General features: G+C 44.6%; 4 protein-coding genes across 11 annotated transcripts; 1 reads left to right on the top strand and 3 right to left on the bottom strand.

Moving 5' to 3' along the window:
* The first annotated feature begins 528 nt into the window (after window positions 1-528).
* On the top strand, window positions 529-4,667 carry LOC105569756 (zinc finger protein 852-like). Its single transcript, XM_012026470.1, has 4 exons — window positions 529-759; window positions 1,236-1,667; window positions 1,943-2,191; window positions 2,311-4,667. The coding sequence occupies exons 1-4, from the start codon at window positions 619-621 to the stop codon at window positions 3,772-3,774; spliced, it is 2,286 nt and encodes a 761-aa protein (XP_011881860.1). The 5' UTR covers window positions 529-618; the 3' UTR covers window positions 3,775-4,667.
* An 800-nt stretch (window positions 4,668-5,467) lies between these two features.
* On the bottom strand, window positions 5,468-15,941 carry LOC105569757 (transmembrane and coiled-coil domains protein 2). 8 transcript variants are annotated; one of them, XM_012026472.1, is made up of 12 exons: window positions 15,849-15,941; window positions 14,551-14,958; window positions 13,119-13,312; window positions 12,699-12,909; window positions 12,059-12,224; window positions 11,732-11,960; window positions 11,560-11,604; window positions 11,258-11,340; window positions 10,058-10,380; window positions 9,560-9,960; window positions 9,070-9,230; window positions 5,468-8,879 (listed from the first exon to the last, which is right to left on the bottom strand). In XM_012026472.1, exons 3-11 carry the CDS (start codon window positions 13,256-13,258, stop codon window positions 9,074-9,076), a joined length of 1,755 nt encoding a protein of 584 aa, XP_011881862.1. In that variant the 5' UTR covers window positions 13,259-13,312; window positions 14,551-14,958; window positions 15,849-15,941; the 3' UTR covers window positions 5,468-8,879; window positions 9,070-9,073. The 8 variants fall into 8 exon arrangements, with proteins under 8 accessions (XP_011881862.1, XP_011881864.1, XP_011881861.1 ...); XM_012026474.1 differs by lacking the exon at window positions 14,551-14,958 and having other exon boundaries at window positions 15,849-15,940; XM_012026471.1 differs by lacking the exon at window positions 15,849-15,941 and having other exon boundaries at window positions 14,551-15,124.
* Window positions 15,942-16,807: 866 nt separating this feature from the next.
* Window positions 16,808-18,938, bottom strand: LOC105569755 (GSK3-beta interaction protein). The gene is made up of 2 exons (XM_012026469.1): window positions 18,719-18,938; window positions 16,808-18,104 (listed from the first exon to the last, which is right to left on the bottom strand). The coding sequence occupies exons 1-2, from the start codon at window positions 18,920-18,922 to the stop codon at window positions 17,679-17,681; spliced, it is 630 nt and encodes a 209-aa protein (XP_011881859.1). The 5' UTR covers window positions 18,923-18,938; the 3' UTR covers window positions 16,808-17,678.
* Window positions 18,939-19,031: 93 nt separating this feature from the next.
* Window positions 19,032-22,772, bottom strand: LOC105569754 (protein-associating with the carboxyl-terminal domain of ezrin). The gene is made up of 5 exons (XM_012026468.1): window positions 22,231-22,772; window positions 20,931-21,384; window positions 20,522-20,711; window positions 20,316-20,452; window positions 19,032-19,977 (listed from the first exon to the last, which is right to left on the bottom strand). Exons 1-5 carry the CDS (start codon window positions 22,423-22,425, stop codon window positions 19,037-19,039), a joined length of 1,917 nt encoding a protein of 638 aa, XP_011881858.1. The 5' UTR covers window positions 22,426-22,772; the 3' UTR covers window positions 19,032-19,036.
* Between the last annotated feature and the right edge of the window lie 6 nt (window positions 22,773-22,778).

Here is a 22,778-nt window from a genome sequence, read left to right as displayed (position 1 = left end):
GCGCAGGCGCCCACGGCTCTCTACGTGAAAGTGTAGAGCGGCAGTTTCAAATGGTAAGTTTAGCGGTCTTGAAGGCGGGAGTCGAATTTTTAATTTCTCTTCGTTCTTTATATAAAGTCGCGCACCTCCCCGCTTTATTTTTATGCGTACTGTAATCGTGTGGGAGAATTTTGTAGTTTTGTAAAGCCAATTCCAAATTGCTCGCGATTAAAAAGTCGAAAGTTTCAGATACCAATATATTAATTTTCATTAGACTTCTGACCTGAGTGCTTTAAGTCTGAAAATGTTCTGCTATGCGATTCGCAGCTTATCCTGGCATTATTTTGTGCACAGAAGCTACTAAAAAGATTTGCCAGCGCCTAAAGCTGGCCGAAACCGGATATCCTGCGAATCGCAGGGCTCTTGTCACCAAGTTGGCCATCTAGTGCAGCGCATGCATCCGTGGCCTTCGCAGAATCCCGCTACTGGAGTCTTTGGGAACGGGGAGGACTCCCGCTCCGTCCGCTTGCCCCCGCCCACCATCCCTGCCCGCCGCGCCGTGTGTCCGCGTCGCCCGTCGTCGGTGGAAGGTGGAAGGAGCGCGCGCGAGGAGGCGCCTCTCCGGTCTACTGTGTCGACATGGCCGTCGTCGAGGAGTTCGATTACCTGTGCCGCCTGTGCGCGACCAAGACCAGCATCCTGATGGGCCTGCCGATATTCGAGGCCGGCGAGCAGATGCGCAACATCGACAAGAAGATAGCGGCCTGCCTGCCGGTCCAAGTAAGGGCGGCCGCGCGAGAACGCGGAGCGTCGCTCGCTGACAGCGACGGCGGCGGCGACGGAGATTGATCCTTCACCCTGGGTTTTTAAATGCCCTCCCCGCGGGGACGGTCGACACGGAATCCGCGACGTTCCGCTTGGCGACCGTTCCTTTTCTAGATCGGAGGCGTACGCTTCTTCTTCTTTTTTTTTTTCTTTTGCTTTCGCTCGGACTCCACTAATGTCGCGGCGTTAGACAATTTCCGTTGATCTCGCAGATTTCAAATTTATCACACGGCCAGCGGAGGAATTGATTAGACTCGATGAATTTAAAGACGTGTATGTACAACATTTTGCTAGCTTGTATTTTTTTTTTATTATGTATTTACCGTGCTTGGTCCCAGACAAATGCGAGAGAGCTAGGATATCTGCGCTGCAGATGAGCGAGCGACGCTTACCTACTTAATACACTTGTATCACAGTCTCGTGAATTGCAGGTGTCGTTGACGGACCAACTGCCAAAAGTGGTCTGCGAGGAGTGCGCGTTCAAGCTGGATCAGCTGTTTGACTTTCGCGAGAAGTGCCTGCACACCGAGGGCATGTTCATGCAGATGCTGAAGGACATCTGCAAGGAGGAGGTCGTGCGCATGTCGGAGCACGATTTGGCGAGTGTGAATAACATGGGCACAATCCAGAGGAACCTGAATAGCATACAGATGAATAACGAAAATGTACAAAGCCACCCGGCGGTGGCGCACGAGGCGGCCGAGTCCACCATACACACGATGCAGGTGATGGACGAGATGGACCTGGCCGGTGGCGAGCAAGTGGTCACCCAGGAGGAAATGGTCCAGCAGGACGCCGATATACAAGGCATCGACTGTCTGGACGGCGACACCGTGAGAATGGTCGACGAACACATGCGCGAGGTGATTGGCCCGATCAGTGTCTACTTTGCGACAGCGCCGTAACTGTTTTAAACGCGTATTTAATGCACCTTTGTGCCGGGCCTTAATTTTGTTATTTGTTTCTACTTTGTTTCGTAAATAGAACAGATCGCTTATGATTTAATTCTTTTGTAACGCGTGATACGAATCTAGCACAAGCGAGACAGTTTACTTGTGCAGTTAATCCAATTTACAAATAATTGAAAATGTTCTTTCTTTCGAATTTTAATTAACGATCTGCGTGGACTGTTTTATAGGTTTCGAACCATCAGATCACGATGCACTTGGATAGCGACATGACTGTAGTGAGTAACTTGGATGGCCACCACTTGAGTCAATTAGGGATAAATTATGTTACCTCTATCAATCCTGAAGATCAGAACCACGAGCAGATAGTGCATTTCTGTGAAAGTGTAAAATATGAGGGAGATCCTACAAAATCGGACTATCACAGATTGCAAGACAGATTAACTACGGAAGAGTCGCAGCACGTACTAAAAAATGATGTATGTTGTTGCAAGTAACAAGCAGTTTATAAAGAAAAACTTAATTGCCATGTAAAAGTCGCGAGAAACTGTAAAAATAAAATTCGTAACGTGTGATGCGATCTTATTTTGTGTTTCAGGTACCAGTAGACAATTTTGTGTCCTCTCAAGCTGAAACGGAGAACGAGATAGACGAGTCTTGCCTGAACGAAAACGGGACTCGCGAACACGTGGACTCTGTGAATGCTTTACCATCGACGAGTGAGATAAACGGCATGTCCTGCGAAATAATGGTTAAATACACGAAGAGAACGAAGCACGCGCTGCTGGAGTCCATGCTCAACAACCCCACTGCAGATGAGACCGGCTCGCACTGGTACGTGTGCCCCTTCTGCAACGAAGCTGCCCTGGAAACAGCCAACTTGGTCGCACACTTCGAGCAGCATTTCTGCTGCTGTCCCTGCGACTTATATTTTACCAACGTCGAGGTGTTAAATCTACACAAAGAGCAATGCAATGTATATAAAGCAAAAGTGGTCGACAAGGAGAAGAAGGACGCGCAGTTAAACGCAGTGTCGCCGCGAGAGGGCAACGACACTCAAGAAGGGCAGAAGAAACAGTCGACGGTGAGACGGAAGTGGACCGCGAAGGTGTGCACGGAATGCGGCAAGCAGTACAAGTCGAATTACAAGCTGCAGGAGCACATGCGCAAGCACACGGGCGAGAAGCCGTTTCAGTGTACGACGTGCGACAAGGCGTTTCGCAGCAAGATCGGCCTCGCGCAGCACACGGCCACGCACACGGGCCAGTTCGACTACAACTGCTCCACGTGCGGCAAGGGATTCCAGTGCAAGAGCTATCTCATTGTACACCAAAGAGTCCACTCGGACCTGAAGCCGTACTCGTGCACCAAGTGCAGCCAGAAGTTTAAGACGAAGCAGTCGCTGCTGGACCACGAGAACCGCCACCTGGGCGTGAAGCCGTACATGTGCGAGGTCTGCGGCCGCGGTTTTATCACCAAGGGTCTCTGCAAAAGCCACCAGAAGATACACTCAGGCACCGACAATCGCCAGTATCCGTGCGCGGTGTGCAACAAGATGTTCGTCAGCAAGAGCTACCTGAACACGCACTTGCGCATTCACACGGGCGAGAAGCCGTATCTGTGCGAGGTGTGTGGCAAGGGGTTCCTCACGCGTGTTGACCTCAGAATCCACTCGACCATGCACACTGGCGAGAAGAGCTTCAAGTGCGAGATGTGCGGCAAGGTGTTCGCGCGACGCGCGGCTCTACGCTGCCACCGGCGCTCGCACACGGGCGAGCGTCCGTACAGATGCGACGTCTGTGGCAAAACGTTCACACAGTTCAGCCCGATGGCGATCCACAAGCGCCTGCACACCGGCGAGCGGCCGTACGAGTGCGGCGAGTGCGGCAAGGCTTTCGTGTCCAGGTCGACCATGATGTCTCACAGGAAGAAGCATCACGTCACGACGGCTATGCAAAAGGACGCGTCTGTGACGCATAACGAGGACGCGGAGGTCAAGCTCATTCTCTCGTCCGATATCATAGTGCGAGATACGAACGATGGGATCCAAATCACCGATTGAAGTCATGGCTGAAAATGACATACGAATCCTGCGAGCCGCGTTTAAGCGTCTAGCGCGCAGTATGGGTGCTAAAAAAAACTTTATTCGCATTTGTTAGATAACAAACTGCTTTCACCATAACGTATTCTATCAGTGTACATTTTCAAAAACTTTATATAAAGATATTTTTACAAGCATCGTAGGTCTTGTGGTATATGAAGATTGAAAGTTACATTGAATTATTAAGATCGAGGCATGATTTTATACATTCTATATGAAAGCCATCTTTTAACTTTATTTCGTGGCGTCATACTGTATTTCCAAATCATGTAAATACAAATCTTTTATATCAATGTCTATATTGCTTTCTGAAACATGAAAAATCTAGCAGTTATTTGTTGACGGATAAAATAATTGCAAGATTGTAGGTAGATCATCAAGAGCAAATGAACTTGCGTTGTTTTAATTTCGAAAGGATTATAGTAAATTTATCACAGTAAATATAGCGATACATTAGCTTATACTCAAAAATATATATTATTTTTTTCGAAAGGTAGATATAGAGATTTTCAAAGGTAATAACGAAAAGATAATAACTCGTTTTAATATATAAATTTGCTGCAATTTACAACATACAAATGGAGATTTTAATATATAAAATAAATTGTTTTAAAGCTACACATAAAAATTACGTTTTATAGGATAGAAATTCAGCAGCATTTATTATCATGAACATTATGGACTTCAGGTAGTTGATAATATAAAATATTCTTACACACCTGATTTTATGATTCGAACAATAAGTTTCAACAAAATGAGATGAATATTAACGACTATTTAAAATTGTATTAATGTATAAAATGTACGATTTTTCTTACTGCGTCCACAAGTATACACTTTTTTGTGCATTCGAATTCTCTTAGATTATTACATCTTTTATATATTCCTAAACCTTTATATATATATCGAAAGAAGAAACGTTAACGTTGTTGTAAGAAAAGTAAGATATTTTCTTATAGATATAGTAGACTGAATATTAACATTTACTACTATATCTATATTTATTATTATTTAATAACAAAATAGTATTTAATGAATCGAAGGCTGATACGCTTGACGAAACGCTATGGATGATAATGCTTTTTTAATGATAAGCACTTTCCAAATCGTCACGATAATTCGTCAAGATAATTCAACAGAGTAGATATAATCATCATGAACAATTGTATATTTTTATACAGCTACCAGGAAACCTCTCAGTAAATATAAATAATATAAATCAGCTTTCTGCACAAAGTAGAAATTGTGATATATGATAAAATAACTGAATATATTATATTTGTAAGATTGTGATGAATGTAATATTATTATTAACAAAAAGTCCTGGAAGAAAATATAAAGAGCTTTACACCGATATGTGTTTTTTAGTCGACCGTATGTCCCTGAAACATTATTCTGAATTGTATTGAATTTCTATCGGGGCACAATCACCTTCGAAGAGATTTATTAATAGCACACGTGAGGTCGAGTGGAATTGAATATAATTGATTTTGTTGAAAATTCGCTTTATTTTGACAGTACGAAATAATATTGCAGAAGGCTGCTCAGTACGTACCTCGGTACGTCGACTCTACCAGCAGCAATAACATGGGCATGTAGAAAGTATCGGCGTATCGAAAGATGAATATATAAAAATTTATGTATGTTCAGTTTCTTCTTTTTTAAATATTCCTTTTATTATCTTGAGAATGCCAGTTGAACGCAGCTGTTATATATATATATATATATATACACAATGAGTGTACATGATAACAACCTTTACAATAACTGCTGCTGGCTTTGCCTATACCGTTCTACAATTGACAACGAATATTTATTCTATAATTTGACATTAACTACCTACGCAAGGCATCGATGACATAATTTATTTTAATAATTCTGTCGCCTATCGCTAATATCTACACACGGGGCCCCTAAGTTACGAATGACAACAAACTATATAACAGGATCCATTAATTGATCATCGCAAATTAGACGATACACATTTATGTGACACATTTCGTGGCCTCGTAAATATAAAATACATATAAAATTGTAAACGGCTTTTTAAGTAGAAAAACGAAATTTATGCGACGTTTCAATAAGGTACAAAATACATTACGTCGTTGTTTAATAACTCCCTTAAAATTTCGAGCGCTATTTACTACTTTAACATCCAGTTTCCTTTTTGTACGTAACGCTCAATATTTTATAAGCGTGCAGGGGCCCTCAGTAAATCGGTGGTCGATCGTGTGATTAAAATTCTCTAATTCCCTAGTAGTGTTAAATACGTATATTACAAAGCACCATGATCTAAAATGATAAATACACAGGGTGTTTTATATGTTATCTAACGATATAATGGAAGGAAATTAAATTCTCATTGTTCAATATTATCTTTTTAGAAAAACTATTAAGTCAAAATCAATAAAATACAGTTAAAATCTTGCCACGACGACAAGCTTCTATAAATATAATATAATGCTATGTACATTAATGTCTGCTTAACACCCTATATATTTTGCCTACTTATGATTATGTAATACTAAATAGACTTATATCTTACAATTACATTAGTTACATGTATTTTATATAACAAAAAAATGATATTAACGAGATATTCGATTAAATCAATACGTTTTCATTTGTCTCGAACGTTACACGTGTAATGAATGGTGCATGATTTTTGAGAAAAATCTCTATATATACAACACATACGATTTTTTTGGTGGCATTTCCCAGTTGTGTATTGATCCCAAAGCTGCTTCTTAAATATTAAGCTTATATATAAACCTAGCATAATCACAGCGATTTATCCGAAATGTAATATTTACCACAGGAACATGAAAAATAATATAGAAAATATTCAAATATTTTTGTGGGGGACGTCGATTGTTAAACTGCTCGAAGTAATACCATGCAGATAATGTGGATGTGAGAAATCTATTGGATGAGTCGACATCGAGAGAAAAACGAATATTTCTGCTATGACGAATATACAGTTCAATTTTCATTTGCTTTGAGATCAGGAATGAATTGAATATCTCTTCGCAACAGCATAAAATTACCTTTTCACGCCTTCAATTTCCACGCGGTAAATTGCTACTCAATTACCGAACACTCGTATCCTTCACATTGCAAGCTTCTAAATCAATATCAAATTTTACAACATACATTGTCAACACAAGGTATTCGACACAACGAGACACATAAAATTATTTCCTTTTGTACACAGCTACAGGCAACTTTTGAATAAAATTCTGAATAAAACTTTGCGCTGTTATAATACATCCACTACATGTCGCTAAATTGACACAGATACTGAACTGTTAATTGTTAAGTTTATATATCGTTTCTATTATTTACTTGTAAACAGCGTGAAGTAAACATGAAAATTTCTGTGCTAAAGAGCAGCGTGATATAGCAATTTAAACAAGGTTAAATCTCCTCTTGTACAGACGTTCGTCATTTCAATTTAATATATATCATGCTGCGATCACTTTGAGTAGTAAAAGTGCATAGACACGGGCCATTCTGACTGTGAAAGCTAAAAAATTGTATTGCAAGACAGTGAATGTACAAGTCATACGTATGCTCTGTCATTAAATAGTAACGATACAAAGAAGAAACACAAATCAGATGCTAGTCTTATTTCTGAACGTTATTATTAACTCGCCTTATTTTTGCCATGTATCAAATACTTTGAGTTTTCGTAAATTTGTATTATTTTTTTACGTCATATTAATGTTAATCTTCAATACTAAAAACTTAAAATTACAACGCCAATGGTAAACTAACAATAATTGTTATACAGCAATGTAGCCCTTCAGTCTTTCTCTCATTTCAACTAACTGTCATGGATCGATTCTTTATGCTCGTTATAATACACACGCAACTTTATGGGTTTGATGATTAGATCGCTCATTGGACTAATGAAAATCACTCCTGTCTTTATTCTCAAATGTAAGCATAATTTTTACGTTATATGTGCGATGTAAATCGTACCGTAGAATAAGAGGAAAGAGACGGTTGGTCCTCCTGATATCAGATGTAGCAGCACATGCATTGCATATACATGTATGTATGTATGTATGTGTGTGTGTAAATTTTTATTTATGCCCAAATTTCATGATTTTCCAACAATTTTCCAACGAGAAAGTAACATTTCCTGCAGCCTTTAGTGAAATCCTTCATTTCTCTTTCATTGCATGCGTGATTTAATTTATACTCTAGCTATTTTATGCAACGCTACCAACAATTAAAAAAAGCTTGCATTTCCTAGAGAACTTACACCTTTATCGAATATTACAAATAACAAGTGAATATACAATACGTACTACTTCATATTTTATACAATGCCGGACAGCAGCTATCTATAGTGATATAAGGGCCCTGTCTTAATTTACATTATTGTTTAGCATTTGGACGATTTGGATGTTACAAATTCTTGACTTATCGACAGATACATCCAAGAAGATTTAAAACAAATCGATTGTACATCGACAAATTGTAACTGGACCGATCGTGGAGGTTGAAGACAGTATCCTGGTGTGCATCACGCAATACTTTCTCTCACTTGGTATCCTTTACCCTACTTTTACACTCGTGAAGAAATAAACGTAGAGATACACTACGTTAATTGAAATTAAACCTTCATAATATGTGCCACATATAGCCAAGCAGTGTCACTGTGTAGTATTTCAACAATTGTTCGTGTCTAAAGAAGTTTTTCTAATGTAATTTGTTCAGCACCAATTGATCGCCAATGTCACGATTGTGAAAAAGTTAAATCAAACCGAACGAAGAGATGTAAATTAATGAAAGTTTGTATAAATTAATTTGAAAATCACGTTTTTTCCTATAGTAAAATAGCGTCATCAATTTAAATAATGGTATCAAAAATACATATATATCTTATAATAATAAATTTAAACAACCCAAGATACAAGATAAACTTATTTACGCGTATACATACTATTATTGCTCCAATGTGCTACAACACTGATAAATGGATGCAAGATTTCAATCAACGTGTCCAATCTAGCCCAGCTTCATCACAGGGTTTGATTAAATTTAAGTATTCCACCCTAAAATAAATACTGTTTACATAAAATATTTTTTTCTCACTCTTCCTCCCTTCTTCCTTTCTTTCTCTAAGACAAATCATTTAGGAACTTTCACATTTCGTCCACTTCGTTTGAAACATAGTATTGTACTAAGTGTTGCCTTTACATGTTACTGGCAATTAAGCATCAAGTGAAAATTTTATTCACTTACAATGCTACTTCATGGCGAGGGTCTGCTTGAGGTGGCGCATGAGGTGACTGCCAACGTCATGTACCTCAGGCCACTGCTTTAGCACAAACACTATGCCCAGTACAACGAAGGTTGTTGTTAATATACGCACCCTGCACATGAAACAATGAGGCTTAGTACAGCTGTAACAGACATACAAAAAACAAACCAAAATAATGAATGTGCAAAATAAATCCGGATGACTGATTGTCGATTGCAGTATAAAGACGAATAAAACTATGCAAGAGAGATAACACGATTATCACATATTTCAATTTTTACTTATATTACGGAAATATTATCTGTAGATGCCTAATAGCGATGAATGCAGAAGTAATGCAGATGATAGAGAGTGTGAGTCTAAATATTCCATCGATAGTTTATTGTTGCTACAACGGAGAATAGAACAAGAGGGTGATGTCAAAGAAATAAAACGAGTAAAGTGTAAGAGCTATCTCGGCAATGATCTTACCTGGTTCTGAGAAAAGGCATCATAATACCAGCACCCGTTGCAACAAGAAGTAAAATAACTTGCAATACTGTCAATACTACGTTTATCAATTTTACAACCAGCGCCCTAGCATTGCTATTATCCAAACCCTCCAGTGTCACGTATTGCTGATGCTGTTGTTGCTGGTGTTCCATTTTCCAGATTTTAGTTTGACAACTCTCTAGCATCTCATGTATATCTCGTAGCCTGTCCTCGCTTTGATATTGCACTTTCTCCTCCATATCCGTAATAGTCTGCTTCAAGTTTTCCACTTCGTTCTGATGTAATTCCGTTAGGTCATTGATTTGCTCTTCCAAACGTTCGCATCTGAAACGTTCTTCTTGGAGGGAATGGGATAGATATGTCACTTCTTGCTGTAACGTCTGAAAAAAAAAGAACGGCAAACATCTATGAAATTAGATAATTCTTTATGAAATACATCTCAGTTTCGATTACCGGATAATAAAGTTGAATACAAACCTTTACAGTCTCTAATTTTTCTCTCATTCGATCAAGATTCTCCCGGTGTTCCTGTAGTTCTGCAAAAATAGATTTGAGACTCAAGGCATTATTACTGTGACACGTATGCGGCTGTCCTCTACTACCGGGGCCGCTTTCACTAGTTACGCTAGAACACTCCGATCCTTCCTCAGACGGAAACTTCATAGCCGCGCTTTGGGTAGATCCCAGACTGCATCCACCCGGAAGTGTAGCCGATCCATGGTGAGTTTTATCATCTTCAACGCTAGCGTTATCACCATTACCTGCATGCGGTGTATCGTTTACATAAAAAGTCGAGCCATCTGTAGAGACACAGAGGTGGCAAGTTAGAACGTTATCCAATACCAAAGCTTGGCCTTTTGAAATGAATAGTGTTTTTCTTTCTCGAGTTATTATGTTATTCAGTTTCCTTAAACAATGGTTAATTTCTCGCACCCCTTTTATTTTCGAAAAGCAGTCGTTTCACAATGTAAAATGCTTTTTTTAATCATGATAATGACAAAATAATGGATTTTTTTTTAGATTATCATACATTTCACAAGAGAGTATTGGATAACTGACAGTAAATAAAGGAAAGCAAATGTGTAAATCGCAAAAGTCACTGGAAATCATATAACACTGCTACGTAACGATATAATGTTAAATAAATATGTGCAACATAACATACGGCAAACTTATATCGAATAATTATTTTCGAAAAAGAAATAGAAATTTAGTAAGCAAAATTGTAAGCAAGAAATATGAGCAAAGTAATATTTTATACTTTACAGACAACGACGTTATTATTTAATCGTTTCTATGCAAAGAAGATGAGAAGCTTGAAGCAATCGAAAAAAAAAATTAAAATACTGTGCATGAAGCGTATAACAAAGTGTAATGAAACTCTCGCTCCTTGGACAACACATTACTTACTACTCTCAACTGCCATGATAGCAAAAATGTTAAAAGATATTTATTTTCTTATCTAAACATATCTCATATTTAAATAAATAAAAATGACAAGAGTGGATTGTATGAATCATACCGTAAGACTTATATACATTATTTTCTGTACGTTAAATAGAATAAATTATATTTATTAATCCGAACCAAATTGTTTTTAGCCAGGTGTTGTAATATGTTATACTTCACAGCTTGAATCATGTAAAACTTACTAGAAATTTAATGACAGTTACTTACGTGACAAAGTATTTATATTATCAGCGCTTCCGAATTTGTTTTTAATAAGATGAGCAAACTCTCTTGGTTTAGACATTACAGTTCTGCAATACGAACATCATTAGAAATATAAATACGTTTTACTTGACTGTACTTTTAAACATGTCTTGTAAATTATTAAGAGAACATATTTTGCGTTAATCTTAAATTGAAGTGGGTATTAATGGCAGTGCGGTTCTAAAAAGAAGTGATGAATCAACCACATAAGAATAGAGTTTCAGCATCTTTGGGCATGGGTCGTCTATTTTCGTATCAACACTCACCCTGAAAAACCAGTGATACCATCCCTGATGTTTCCTCCCACATTTCTAAAATGCAAGCCCACATTACAAATTATTTATTAAACAATACATGCGAATTCATTACGTTTCGGTAATAAATTAAAATATTCTTTTTTTCTGATACAAGAAAAAGAATCATTTATGCGACACTCACTTGAGTCCTTGTCCCATGTCGCGCAACATTTCCCTCGGTTGCCTATGACTCGTCGGTGCACCATTCATCTCGTAATTTCTTAATTTTTTCGTGTAGCTATCTAACTTTTTTTGTAGTTGCGAAATACTGTGCGCCGATTTTTGATTCTTCTTCTCGAATACCGTTTTAATCCTAGTTAACTGCTGCTTGTCCGCATTAGCGGCCAATTTCAAATATTCATTGACGTTTTCTGTATAACAATACATTCGAGTAAATAAAACATATTAATAAGATACACTTTCGCCTTCGTGCGTTCGTCTTAATTAAATTAGGGAAACGTTCACGTACCATCCCGCGTGGTTTGTTCTATTCTTATCTGCTCTCGCGTTTTCGCAATTTTGCTTTGAATATGCTCAATAGCTTGACGAACTCGTGCAGCACTGGAGTCGACATCGTCGCTTATCAATTCAGAAGAACCATTCGATAGGAACGATTGGGTTGTGTGATATTGTTCCTGCAAACATTCATTCATGTTTATTTTCCATTTGCACGAGGGTTGCATGAAAAATCACATCAACTATATAACGTTAAACATACAAGAATATCCATCTTAATGCAGTTTAAGTATATCGTAAGCAGACTTTACGACCGCTTTTCTGCGGTAAAAAAATCTTTACATATCGTATAGTCTAAAAATTGACGAAAACAATGTAACTTGCTTAGAACATACGCATAATTGTACCATTTCTTTGTCTATAATTCGACCGCATATTGATTGACAACCTTGCAATCCGCTACGTTAGTTAGCGGATATACAATGGCAATATTATGTAACTCTCTTTATGCAAGAACACAAAGACACGCTGTAGATTGCATACGCTCATTAGGCTCGCAAAGGTAATAATTTCCCTGCTTGCCTTTGATGCAAACGCTTATTATCTTATACCTCATTAGAAGAGAGGTATTTAAATGAGTCAGAAGTACGTACTCCTTCGTCATCAGTCGGTGGATGAACATTTGGCACAAACTCGTCCGGTTCGGCAGTGTTTGAAGTATTACTTGGTTCATCCATGGTATCCCCCGGCGTGCGAATTAAATTTCCTGGTGATCTTTGTCTATTGCTGCCTTTCATATTGAGGCTACTGCCAGTACCGCCGCCGCCGCTACTTCCACTGCCTGTGCTACCCTCACCTTGGGAACTGAAACGGACGTTTCACGAATGCTGTTATTACAGTTTCTCCAATTCGTGGATCTCAGAAATTCATAATATTGCAATGAACGTGGTAAAGAGTAAATTACAAATATATGTACAAAAATAATATACAGACTCCGTTAAAAATGTTGAGCATTAGGCGGGCAATGAACAGTAAATTGTGTACACGTATTCCTTGTACTGGCAGACTCTTACATTGGGGCATTACGCAATCTTGGAGTATGCTCCAAGTTTGCTGACGATTGTTGATGCAATTGAGACGTCGAGGTTGTCCTACTAGGAGATCCACTGCGCGAACTGTTTTTACTAGAGGTGTTCACCGTCAAGCTTGCCATACCTCTGAGACGTTTGTCATCTATCTACTTCGTTTCAGCAAGTTCACGTTGAACCTGTACGCACACATAATAAATTACAGGTGTTACAAGAATACCGTAGAGCACAAACGGGCGCTGCGATTTTCTAAGATATGTCCCTGCTCTAATCTACTCGTACCGGATTCGATAAACTCGCTGATCTCAAGTTGTAAAGAGCAAGAAATAAGCAATATCTAATAATCAATATCGGCAATCGACGAGTACTGAAACTTACTCTCGCGCCGGGAAGATTACTCACGCCCGATATTGTCAGATAAAGCCTATCAATGGCCGATACGATAAGTTTTATCTTTTTTTTGCTGTGTGATTCATAGGCTTTTCCTTGGAATAAATGATCGATGGCGAGACACGCGATCTCGATTGCACAAGCTCGGCATGCGTTCATTTGCAATTTTATTCCGCCATTGACATTTACGCGTTGTAAACGTTATTAATATTACGCGCGGTGTCTCTCATTGCAACGATAAAAAAGGAACACACAGGGCATAATAAATTACGGAACAAACACCCTCCGCCGTGGCCGGACCCCAATGGGTCTATCTTGGGCAGCAATTTTCTCTAAGAGGCTACACATTATCTAATTTATACTTTAAATATACATTGAGCACGGAGACTGCGTCTATATTTAGAATGTAGGATACTTCGCATAAAAAGTAATTCGCTCGGAGAAGAATTATTCTGATCGCGCTAGGACGCGAATAAACTCGCGCAAAAATATCATCGTATCCTGTCAAATCCAAAAAGACACGCGCGGAGTTCCCGAAAGCCGGATTACATTTAAAAAGTTCGCACCTACTTAACGGGCGATGCAGCGCGCGTTTATCATAAAACCTCGGATCGTTATTAAAACTACGCGCCGAGGCTGCCTGTCCTCGCAATGCGAGAGCAAGTGTGCGAGAGCATTTTCTTCGCAACTCCACGTCGTATCCCTTTAATCTGATCGTACTAACTGATGAATCATTGCCATTAACATAACAAGCAACGTTGATTTCGAGCTAAGAGATGCTACCGAGGAGATAATCCAAATGGAAGCAGTCGCTCGAGAAATTTCGCTCGCGTTCCACCGTCATCGAGTACCTTTAAACGTACAATTAGAGGGACTTTAAATAGGAATACGTCGGGCACGAAGGACACGTTTGAGAAATGCGGTAAGCGTTTGGCTCCGGGCGCGGGCGAATTGCAGAACGTCCGGCTGACTCTGCCAGCCCGCTCTCCGGGCTCTCGGTCGCGGCGCGAAACGGAGTCGAACTTGCCGATCACGTGGCTGGCGAAAGTCTCGGCGATGATCCTTAGACGGCATCTGGATGGCCGGGCACCAGTTTCACGAAACGCCGCACACACACACACACACACGTGCGCGCGCGCGACGTATCCCGCAGCAACGGCGAAGGTGAAGCACGGCGCAGCAACGCAGCAGTTTATCGCGGACGGCGGCGCGGCGCAACGCGCACTCGGGCCCGCTCTCCGGGAGAAATGGCGCGGTCCAGGGCCCCCGGACTTCGCTCCGCGCGTCACGGACGGAGCCGTGATTCCGCGCGCTCGTCGCTGTTATGCGGGGCGGGCAGTATCGATGAAAAACACACGGGGCAGGAGCGTATTAACAGCGCGCGCTCGGCGAGACGTCGACCTGGGTCCCTTCCTGGCGTTCAGGGGCGCCGTTCCTGCAAACAGGAGGGTCGACTCGCGTCAAACAGGAAGACCTGTCGATGCATTAAAAGAACAAAAAGAGAAAGGGACACTGGAGTCAGGCGATATACAAGAACGGTTCTCCGCGTTTCTTTCCACTCGTGCGAACGGCGAAGTAACTCGTCGACACCGCGCGCGGCGCAGGGGGGGGGGCGGGGAGCGATCCAGTCCGGCGATCAGGCGGTTCTCCGTCGACCCGAGCGAGCGAGCGAAACGGACGCGGCCCGCGCCGATAGTGGCACACGCGCTAATTAGTCCCGATTAACCGTCCGACTCGCGGCTATTCGTGTCATAACTCTGGCTGGGCGCCTCCGCCGACCGGAGCGGAATTAAATCTTGGCAAGGCGCGCGCGCGCGCAGACACACACACGTCGCCGCGACCGGCTCGACCGCGGAAAATAATACGCGCGACGGGGCCGTCGTCCGGCACGTCCGGAGCGTCCAGGAGGCAACGACGATTCCCGACTCCCTCGCCGAGGATCCTCCTCCTCGTTCCGCCCCGCGCCCGGTCGTCGCGGAGTAGCGCGCGGCGATAAACAGAGAGAAAGTCGGACGGGCGCGCGCGGCGTGAAGTGCGCCGCGTTCCGCGCGAAACGCCACGCCGTTCCTGGAGAACAACCTCGCGGCGCGTCCTCCTCGGGCGGGCGGGGGGAGGACGGGGAGGAAACTACACGCGCGACCGAAGGCTGCCGTCAAGCTGCCGCTGCAAACTCGCGTCCTTCTATCTCCGTCGAAAGGAAAGGACATTCGAAGCGACAGCTTGACCGCAGCCCTTATCTCGGTTCCTCGGGGCTGGACGCACTTCCTCGAGACGCGGCTCGCTCGCTCGCTCGCTCTCGCACACTCGCGATATCGCGTCGCTCACCGTTCGCGGTGTCCTACGCGACGTCGGGCGCACGAATGCGGCGCGTGGCGCATCGGCTCGCCGCGATTCCTTCCTTCCGCCTGTCCTCCGCTCCTCCGTGTCGGGGGACTCGCGTGTCGTCTTCCTCGCGTGCGCCCGCACGCGACGTGACGCGACGGGCGGGGCGGGACGGGACGAGACGACGGCGGGTGCAGCTGCACCGAGCTGCACTGGACTTTGTCACACGCTGCGCGACGAGTCGCGGGCGTGTCATGTCATCGTACGCCGGCCAATCTCCTCGCGCGCGCCGTCACCGTCATGAAAGCACGTACCTCGCTCTGTGCCCCGCGCGGGAGAGCCGTGGCAACCCACGGCGCGACGCAGCGTCAACCTCGCGGACGGGACTCCACTGTGTCCGCGCGCAGCCGAGACGGTGGGCATCGACGGGGCGCAGGGACGTAGGCGCGGCACCGGGCGCCCCGGGCCGGCGCCTCGAGATCTACTTACGCGGGATTCGCCCGCCCGCGGCCGCCTTTCGCGCGAGAAAATCAAAATGGTCCAGATTGAAATCGCCCCGCGCTACGATTGGTCGAATTTGAAATTTCACAGCGTCACCTCGAAACTCTATTCAACGAGATGCCAGACTTGACCGATCGCGCGGGCACAAGGTCATTTTAATCTGGACTCGCTTTGATTTTCTCGCCAAGGCAGCAACCCTGTTGTTGAACTCTTTTGTTCCGAGATGACAGCAGCGTCCCGCGGCGCTCGTTTTTCTTTTTATACATAGATTCCGCTCGGAGCAGCACGGCGGATCGAACAACGTGAAAGACCGCCGAAAAAAGTTTGAAGACAGCGAACTGCAAGCACTGTTGGACGAGGATGACGCTCGAACGCAACAACTCGCGGATCAATTGAATGCGACACGAGAAGCCGTCCGCGTTTCGTGATAATTAAAAGTTCAATACGTAAAAAGGAACATATTGGAGAATCGATTGGGATTCTAAAATACCAGAAATTATTTTACAAGTCTACAATACAGTCTAGAATAAAAGTGACGCAAATCAAAGTATCGACCGGGGGGATCGGTGTTGTATTTTCAAAGACTCCAGTCGCATTTTCCATCTGTTATTTAACATGCGTCGTTTCGCATTACGGAGCCGTTCGTTGCGGTATTACGATTCGAGAGCGAGCGGAATGTACATGTAAGACGGTCGTCGCTACAATTCTGTATATACGGGATACACAAAGTACGACTTGAGGCGCAAAGAAAGGATATAAAATTAGATACTTGTAATTCCGTGTTCCGTAAAAGCTGCAAGTTGATTGATATACACATTGGCTATACACACAATTCTCGGAACTAGAACTCGGACCAGGTTCCAGCATCGTGGACGCGGGTCTTAAGTTGGTCCGGACAGACCTAAGATTACATTCCATTTTGCGATTTATTCGTCAAGAATACGGATCTTGCTTACAAACGTAATGACGAACGGAGCTTAAATGAGTACCCAAACGCATTGACGCAGCACCTGAGAACATTCTTGGACTTCAGTCCCGCTATTGTGTCGACTGATTATCCAAAATAGTTCACAATCTGCAGAGTGAACTGTTCCATTCCAGATTACGTTCGGGGAGACGCTATTAGTGCTGAAAGCATTGGTCCACCTTCGCCACTCACTATAGTGTCGAATAAAGATAGAAGACGCTTTTAGCGCTAAGAGCGCGCTCCCCGGACGCACCTTCCACGATACTGACTAGAAGTGACGGACGCGATTCAATTAACCGCACTCAAGCTCAACCTAGACCTAAAGCAGGAACGCAGCTTCCTCGCCGCCTTCCACCGCGCGAACTCTACTGCTCATCGCTCAGCTCCTTCAGCTTGTCCAGCAGCGCGTTCCCGAAGGAGTTCCTGTACTGCGGACTGACGAAGTTCAGGAGGCTGTACGGCGTCTCGAAGCGCTCGTTGCCCGCGTTCGACGTGTCGTCGTGCCGGTTGCCGACGACGGCGAAGCCGGTGGCCGACAGCTCCACGCAGAACCGCAGGCCCTCCAGCGTGATCAGGTTCAGGTAGATGACCTGGTTCGTGCTGGTCAGCCGCTCGGACACCCTCAGGTCCCGCACGTGCTTCTTCACGTCGTTGATCACCGCCTGGGCCTCCAGCCGCCACTGCTCCGCGTCCAGCACCCGCTCCGCGTCGTCGTTGTCATCCCGCATCGCGATCCCGAGATCGGCCTCTGGCCGCGCGCGCCCCAAGGAGCCTGACACTCCTGACAGCAGCTGCAAACACACACTTTGAGCACGCAAAATCTCTACATTTCCCTATATGTCACTATGCAGCTATACAGTGTCCCAATTTAATGTCCCACCCCAAATAACTTTTTATTTTTGATCGCAGAAAGAAACATTTCGGACAAAAGTTGTTTGGTTCGCGGGGGGACATGAGATGGTGCCATCAGTTCGACCTTGACGAGTTGCGTGAAGGTCACGTAAAGGTCACCTTCAATTTTTTAAATGGTGTCCCCTATTGTTTATTTTACCATCTTATTCTACCAATTAATATGAACAACTTTTGTCTAAAACATTTTTTTATTTGCCCAATACTTTTTGAGATATTCAAGAGAGTTTAAAAGTTATTTGGGGTGCGACATTAAATTGGGACACCCTGTACATCCAGGCCGGATCTACGATTTTGCGGCCCCTCTAGGTTCCTCCAACTAGTAAGCTCGGACGACCAAAAATAATAATTGATAAAAAACAGTCAATAATAACAAAAATACATTTTTCATATCTTTTCTATACCGAGTCGAGGAAGCCCTTTATGATGAGGCCCTAAACTTGTGTATAGATCCGGCGCTGTATACGCCTTTTCTGAGGCTCTCAAAAATACGTGCCTGTTGATTAAACGAAGGGCTCCAAGACGACTGTTTCCACGCTTGGCGAATCGTCCGCTTGTACAAAAACGATGTATCCCGGACAATAATCCCTTCACGATTTAGCCTGCGCGAGATTCCTACGCGAGGGATAAACACCGCGGCAGCTTTTGGCCAATCGTATATTTTACATTTATTAAAAATACTTATTTTGAGAGTATACATGATGTTGATCACATGTACTGACTGGACGTAATGGAAACGGATACAATTGGGATGAGTATCATTCGTGTCGCAGCTCTCCGTGCAGACGGCTTCTCTCTTTTCTTTCTCGCGCGCTCACTGTTCCGCCAGTTCGTACGCATCGTCTATGCTCAAGTCGCTCAGGTCCTCCCCCCAGCCGTTAACGTCGTGCTCCTCCAAAGCGGCGCCGGACGCCTTCACGTCGAACATGCTTTTCGGCGAGTGCACCTCCGGCACGTGCAGGACCTGCGTCTTCCGTATCACGGGCTCCATATCCGTGAAGAAGTCTATCTCTTCCCTCGGGGATCTTATCGCCTTCGAATGCTTTATGTCGAGCTCGGTGATGTCGGAGATCACTAGTTTCTTCGTGTACCTCGGCTTCTCGGCGCTCGACGGTAATTCAGGCGGGGGCGGAGTCGAGGACGAGTCCGCGTCGCGCGGCTCCTGCGCCTCCGCCTGCACGTTGTCCGGGGGAGCCTCTTCCGCGGGACAACGGCCGCTCCCAGCCGACTCCTGCGTCTCCCAGTCCGACCAGGTGCACTCCTCCTCGGCGAACGAGAATTCCTTCTCCCTCTTATCCTCGCCGCCGTCGGGCGACGGCCTCTCCGCCAGGTGCACGTTACTCTCGTCTATATTCACGAAGACGGGTTCCTGCGTGAACGTCAAAGCCTTCCTAATAACATCGAGGTCTTTGTTACGAGCCATCTTCTTATTCGGCCGGCCGTCCGTAAACAATTTCCCCCTGTTGCCGCCGATAACCGTCGCCGCGCCCAGGATCGGTACTATATCGGCCAGCGCCCTTAGCGTGGCGCTGACGAGATCGTCGTTGGTGTCCTTTATCCCGACGAGCAGCTCGGGAAGTATGTGGTTCTTCAGCTCGTCCGCCTCGAACACGTGAACGAACGAATTGAAGTGGGACAGCAGCAGCAAACGAATAGAGACGTCTCGGATGCAAAACATTTGCAGAATTCTCGGTGCTAAGATACTCTTAAAAGTAGGAACTGTAAATAGACTAGTCCCCAAATCGTTTTTCTCATCTGCAAGAGATACGAGAGGTCTCGTTAGGCTACCTGTTACGTAAAGCACGGCTATCGATATGTATAAAATAATTTTAGAACGGTACACATATATTTCTTTTGCTTTTACTAGACACACACACACACGTACAGCTGACGGAACGTGCTGTAACTCTGGCTTGCAGTTTCTAATTTTCGTTTGACAACCAGTGAATTGGATACGTCAGACTGTATATGTAGAAATTCTAACAAAACTGTAGGAGAGACGTGTCGAGAAATCTTTGAAAAGGTAGAACCGGACGTGACCCACGTGTACCGTTCTAGGATTAAGAGATCTTGCTAAACGCATGTAGCCTAACCTTTGGGCTTAAAGATAAAAGGTAAAAGTTTTACTTGGGCAGTGCTATCCAACAAAACTATCCTGGAAAGAAGCACTCTGCCTAATTGCTCGGCAACAACGGCCTCGGGATACATCTGCAATTGCTGTCTCAATTTCCTGGAAAAAAAAGAATGTTTTAGACGCGACTCCTCGCACCTCACCAACTACTTTCTCCAAGTTACTCACGTGAAGAACTCTTCCCGCTCGACGTCGGTTTTTAGCGGCAGCTCTTCCAGAAACGCGTGTATCCTTATAAACTCGTGGGTGAAGAACGAATGCTGCAGCACATTCAACAGCCCGCTTCTCAGACACGCGTCCGGATTCTGCAGATTCTTCTTACAAAACTCGCGGAATTCCAGCAAATTCGGTGCTCCATCTGAAAGCAAGGTTCAAGTTTAACACGCGCGTCGTGAACGTCCCAGTGAGAAATGATTCGTCGATCGATGTCGAAACGATGTCGAATCGACGTCAATTTGACGGTATCGATGTTGATTCGACATCGTTTCGACATCGATCGACGAATCATTTCTCACTGGGGTAAGTCTGTTTTAACGAGAAGAGCCGTCCACAGTGGTAGCTCCGGACTCGCGTGTACCTGTGTCTTGTAAAGTCTTCAGAACGTCTTCCGCCAGCACTCCAAACGCGTACGAATCGATCGCAGTGAGATTAGCGGCTTTAATTAGATCGGCTACGTCCTCGCTCGGCGATATCGCCTTCTCGTATCGGTAGCTCTTTATTCGCTGGTAATACGTCGGCGTCGCGTCCGCGAACTTGCACAGGCACTCCAGTCCACCCAGCTTCCAGTACCCCTCGGCGGTGACGTAGATGGAACTGCTGCACACATTGTTGTGCGACGCCAGTGCGGTCTCGTGCAGGAATACCAAGGCGCGTAGGATGCTGTGCAGACCGATACAGATCTGCAGTATGCTCTGCTTCTCGATGACCTGGATCAGCGGCCTGGCCTCCTCCGTGGCGAGGAAGAACTTGCCGCCTTTTCTCCACGAGGAGATGTACTTCAGGATACAGGGATGCCGATGCAGCATAAAGTTCTGAAGCACACAACGCCACGCCCCACCGCATTATTTCTCGCAATTTCACTCTCGCTACGCGCGCCACCATCCATAATACATTACCGGAGGAAAACAAATTAAGATAAAGTCACACTTTTCGCAAAAAGACTCATTGTTGACCGGGCCTTAGTGTTAAAGTAACGCACCAGAACTGTCTTGTGTCCTAAGAGTACAAGCCATTCCGCTCAGGCCCTTTATGCATCAGCTGTTTTAGTTTAGAGGTAAACAATGTTAACATCCTGGCAAACTGATTCTTCTACTTTTCCAATCAGTTCGTCAAGATGATGTCAACAGCGTTTATCTCTAAAACAGCTGATGCATAAAGAGCCTGAGCAGAATGACTGTCTTGTACTCTTGGGGCACACAAAATCCTGTGTGTTCTTCTACTTCAAGTCGTCAAGTCAGATTTAAAACGAAGATTCGAAACATGAGACATCGAATACAAGACATTCTGATGTTTTAGAGGTAAACAGTGTTAACATCCTGGCGAACTGATTCTTCTACTTTTCCAGTCAGTTCGTCAAAACAGCGTTTATCTCTAAATCAGCTGATGCATAAAGAGCCTGAGCAGAATGACTGTCTTGTACTCTTGGGGCACAAGATCCTGTGCGTTCTTCTACTTCAAGTCGTCAGATTTAAAACGAAGATTCGAAACGTGAGACACCGAGTACAAGACATTCTGCTCGGGCCGTAAGAGAGTCGGAGCTCGAGGCGTTCTCGTTTGTTAAAATAAGCAGGGGGGGGGGGGAATATATTCGACTGCCTCTACGCGTCCGTCCCGGCGGCAGATTCAAGGGGCGAGGAAGCGAGAGGATAGACATGAACCTTCGCCGCGCGCTCCAACGGCGACGGTCTGCCGAACGTCGCCGTGAAGTGGAGGGACGGCTCGCTGATGAAGACGGACAGCCTCTGCGTGCTCGAGTCGTGCACGCACGCATCGTAGTGCATCCAGTAGTCCGTGACCTCGACGGCTTTGTCCTCGATCTCGAGGCCGCGCAGGGCGCTCCTTTCGTTCCCCATTAGTCGCGACGCAGCGCGGTTTTGCCGCGGCGGCTATCGATTACGCCGGCCGGGGGTGAGAATCGCGCGCCGGGAACATCGGGGGCTGCGTGGCTGCTAGCGTCCCATCCGGCCTACGATCGGCGCGACTCAACGACTGACGCCGATCTGACACGATCGCGGCCGCCGCACGGTCGACTCCGATCGGATTCCGATAACGTCGACATTATCGTTTACGTGGTGTCAACCCCCGGTAGGTTAGGTCGCGCGGCGAGCGGCCGCGATTGGTCGGCCGCTCGCTCCAGGCGTGTTGTATGCACCTGACTTCGGTTCCCCGATTGCACAGAGGCTTGTTTCCTGTTGCTACACTGGTG

The sequence above is a fragment of the Vollenhovia emeryi genome, unplaced genomic scaffold (assembly GCF_000949405.1).
Source record: "Vollenhovia emeryi isolate VEMERY1.0 unplaced genomic scaffold, V.emery_V1.0 DF939123.1, whole genome shotgun sequence".
In the NCBI taxonomy this organism is placed as follows: Eukaryota; Metazoa; Arthropoda; class Insecta; order Hymenoptera; family Formicidae; genus Vollenhovia; species Vollenhovia emeryi.
The sequence above is the reverse complement of the archived record's forward strand: the minus strand, read 5'-3'. Positions and strand labels throughout refer to the sequence as shown.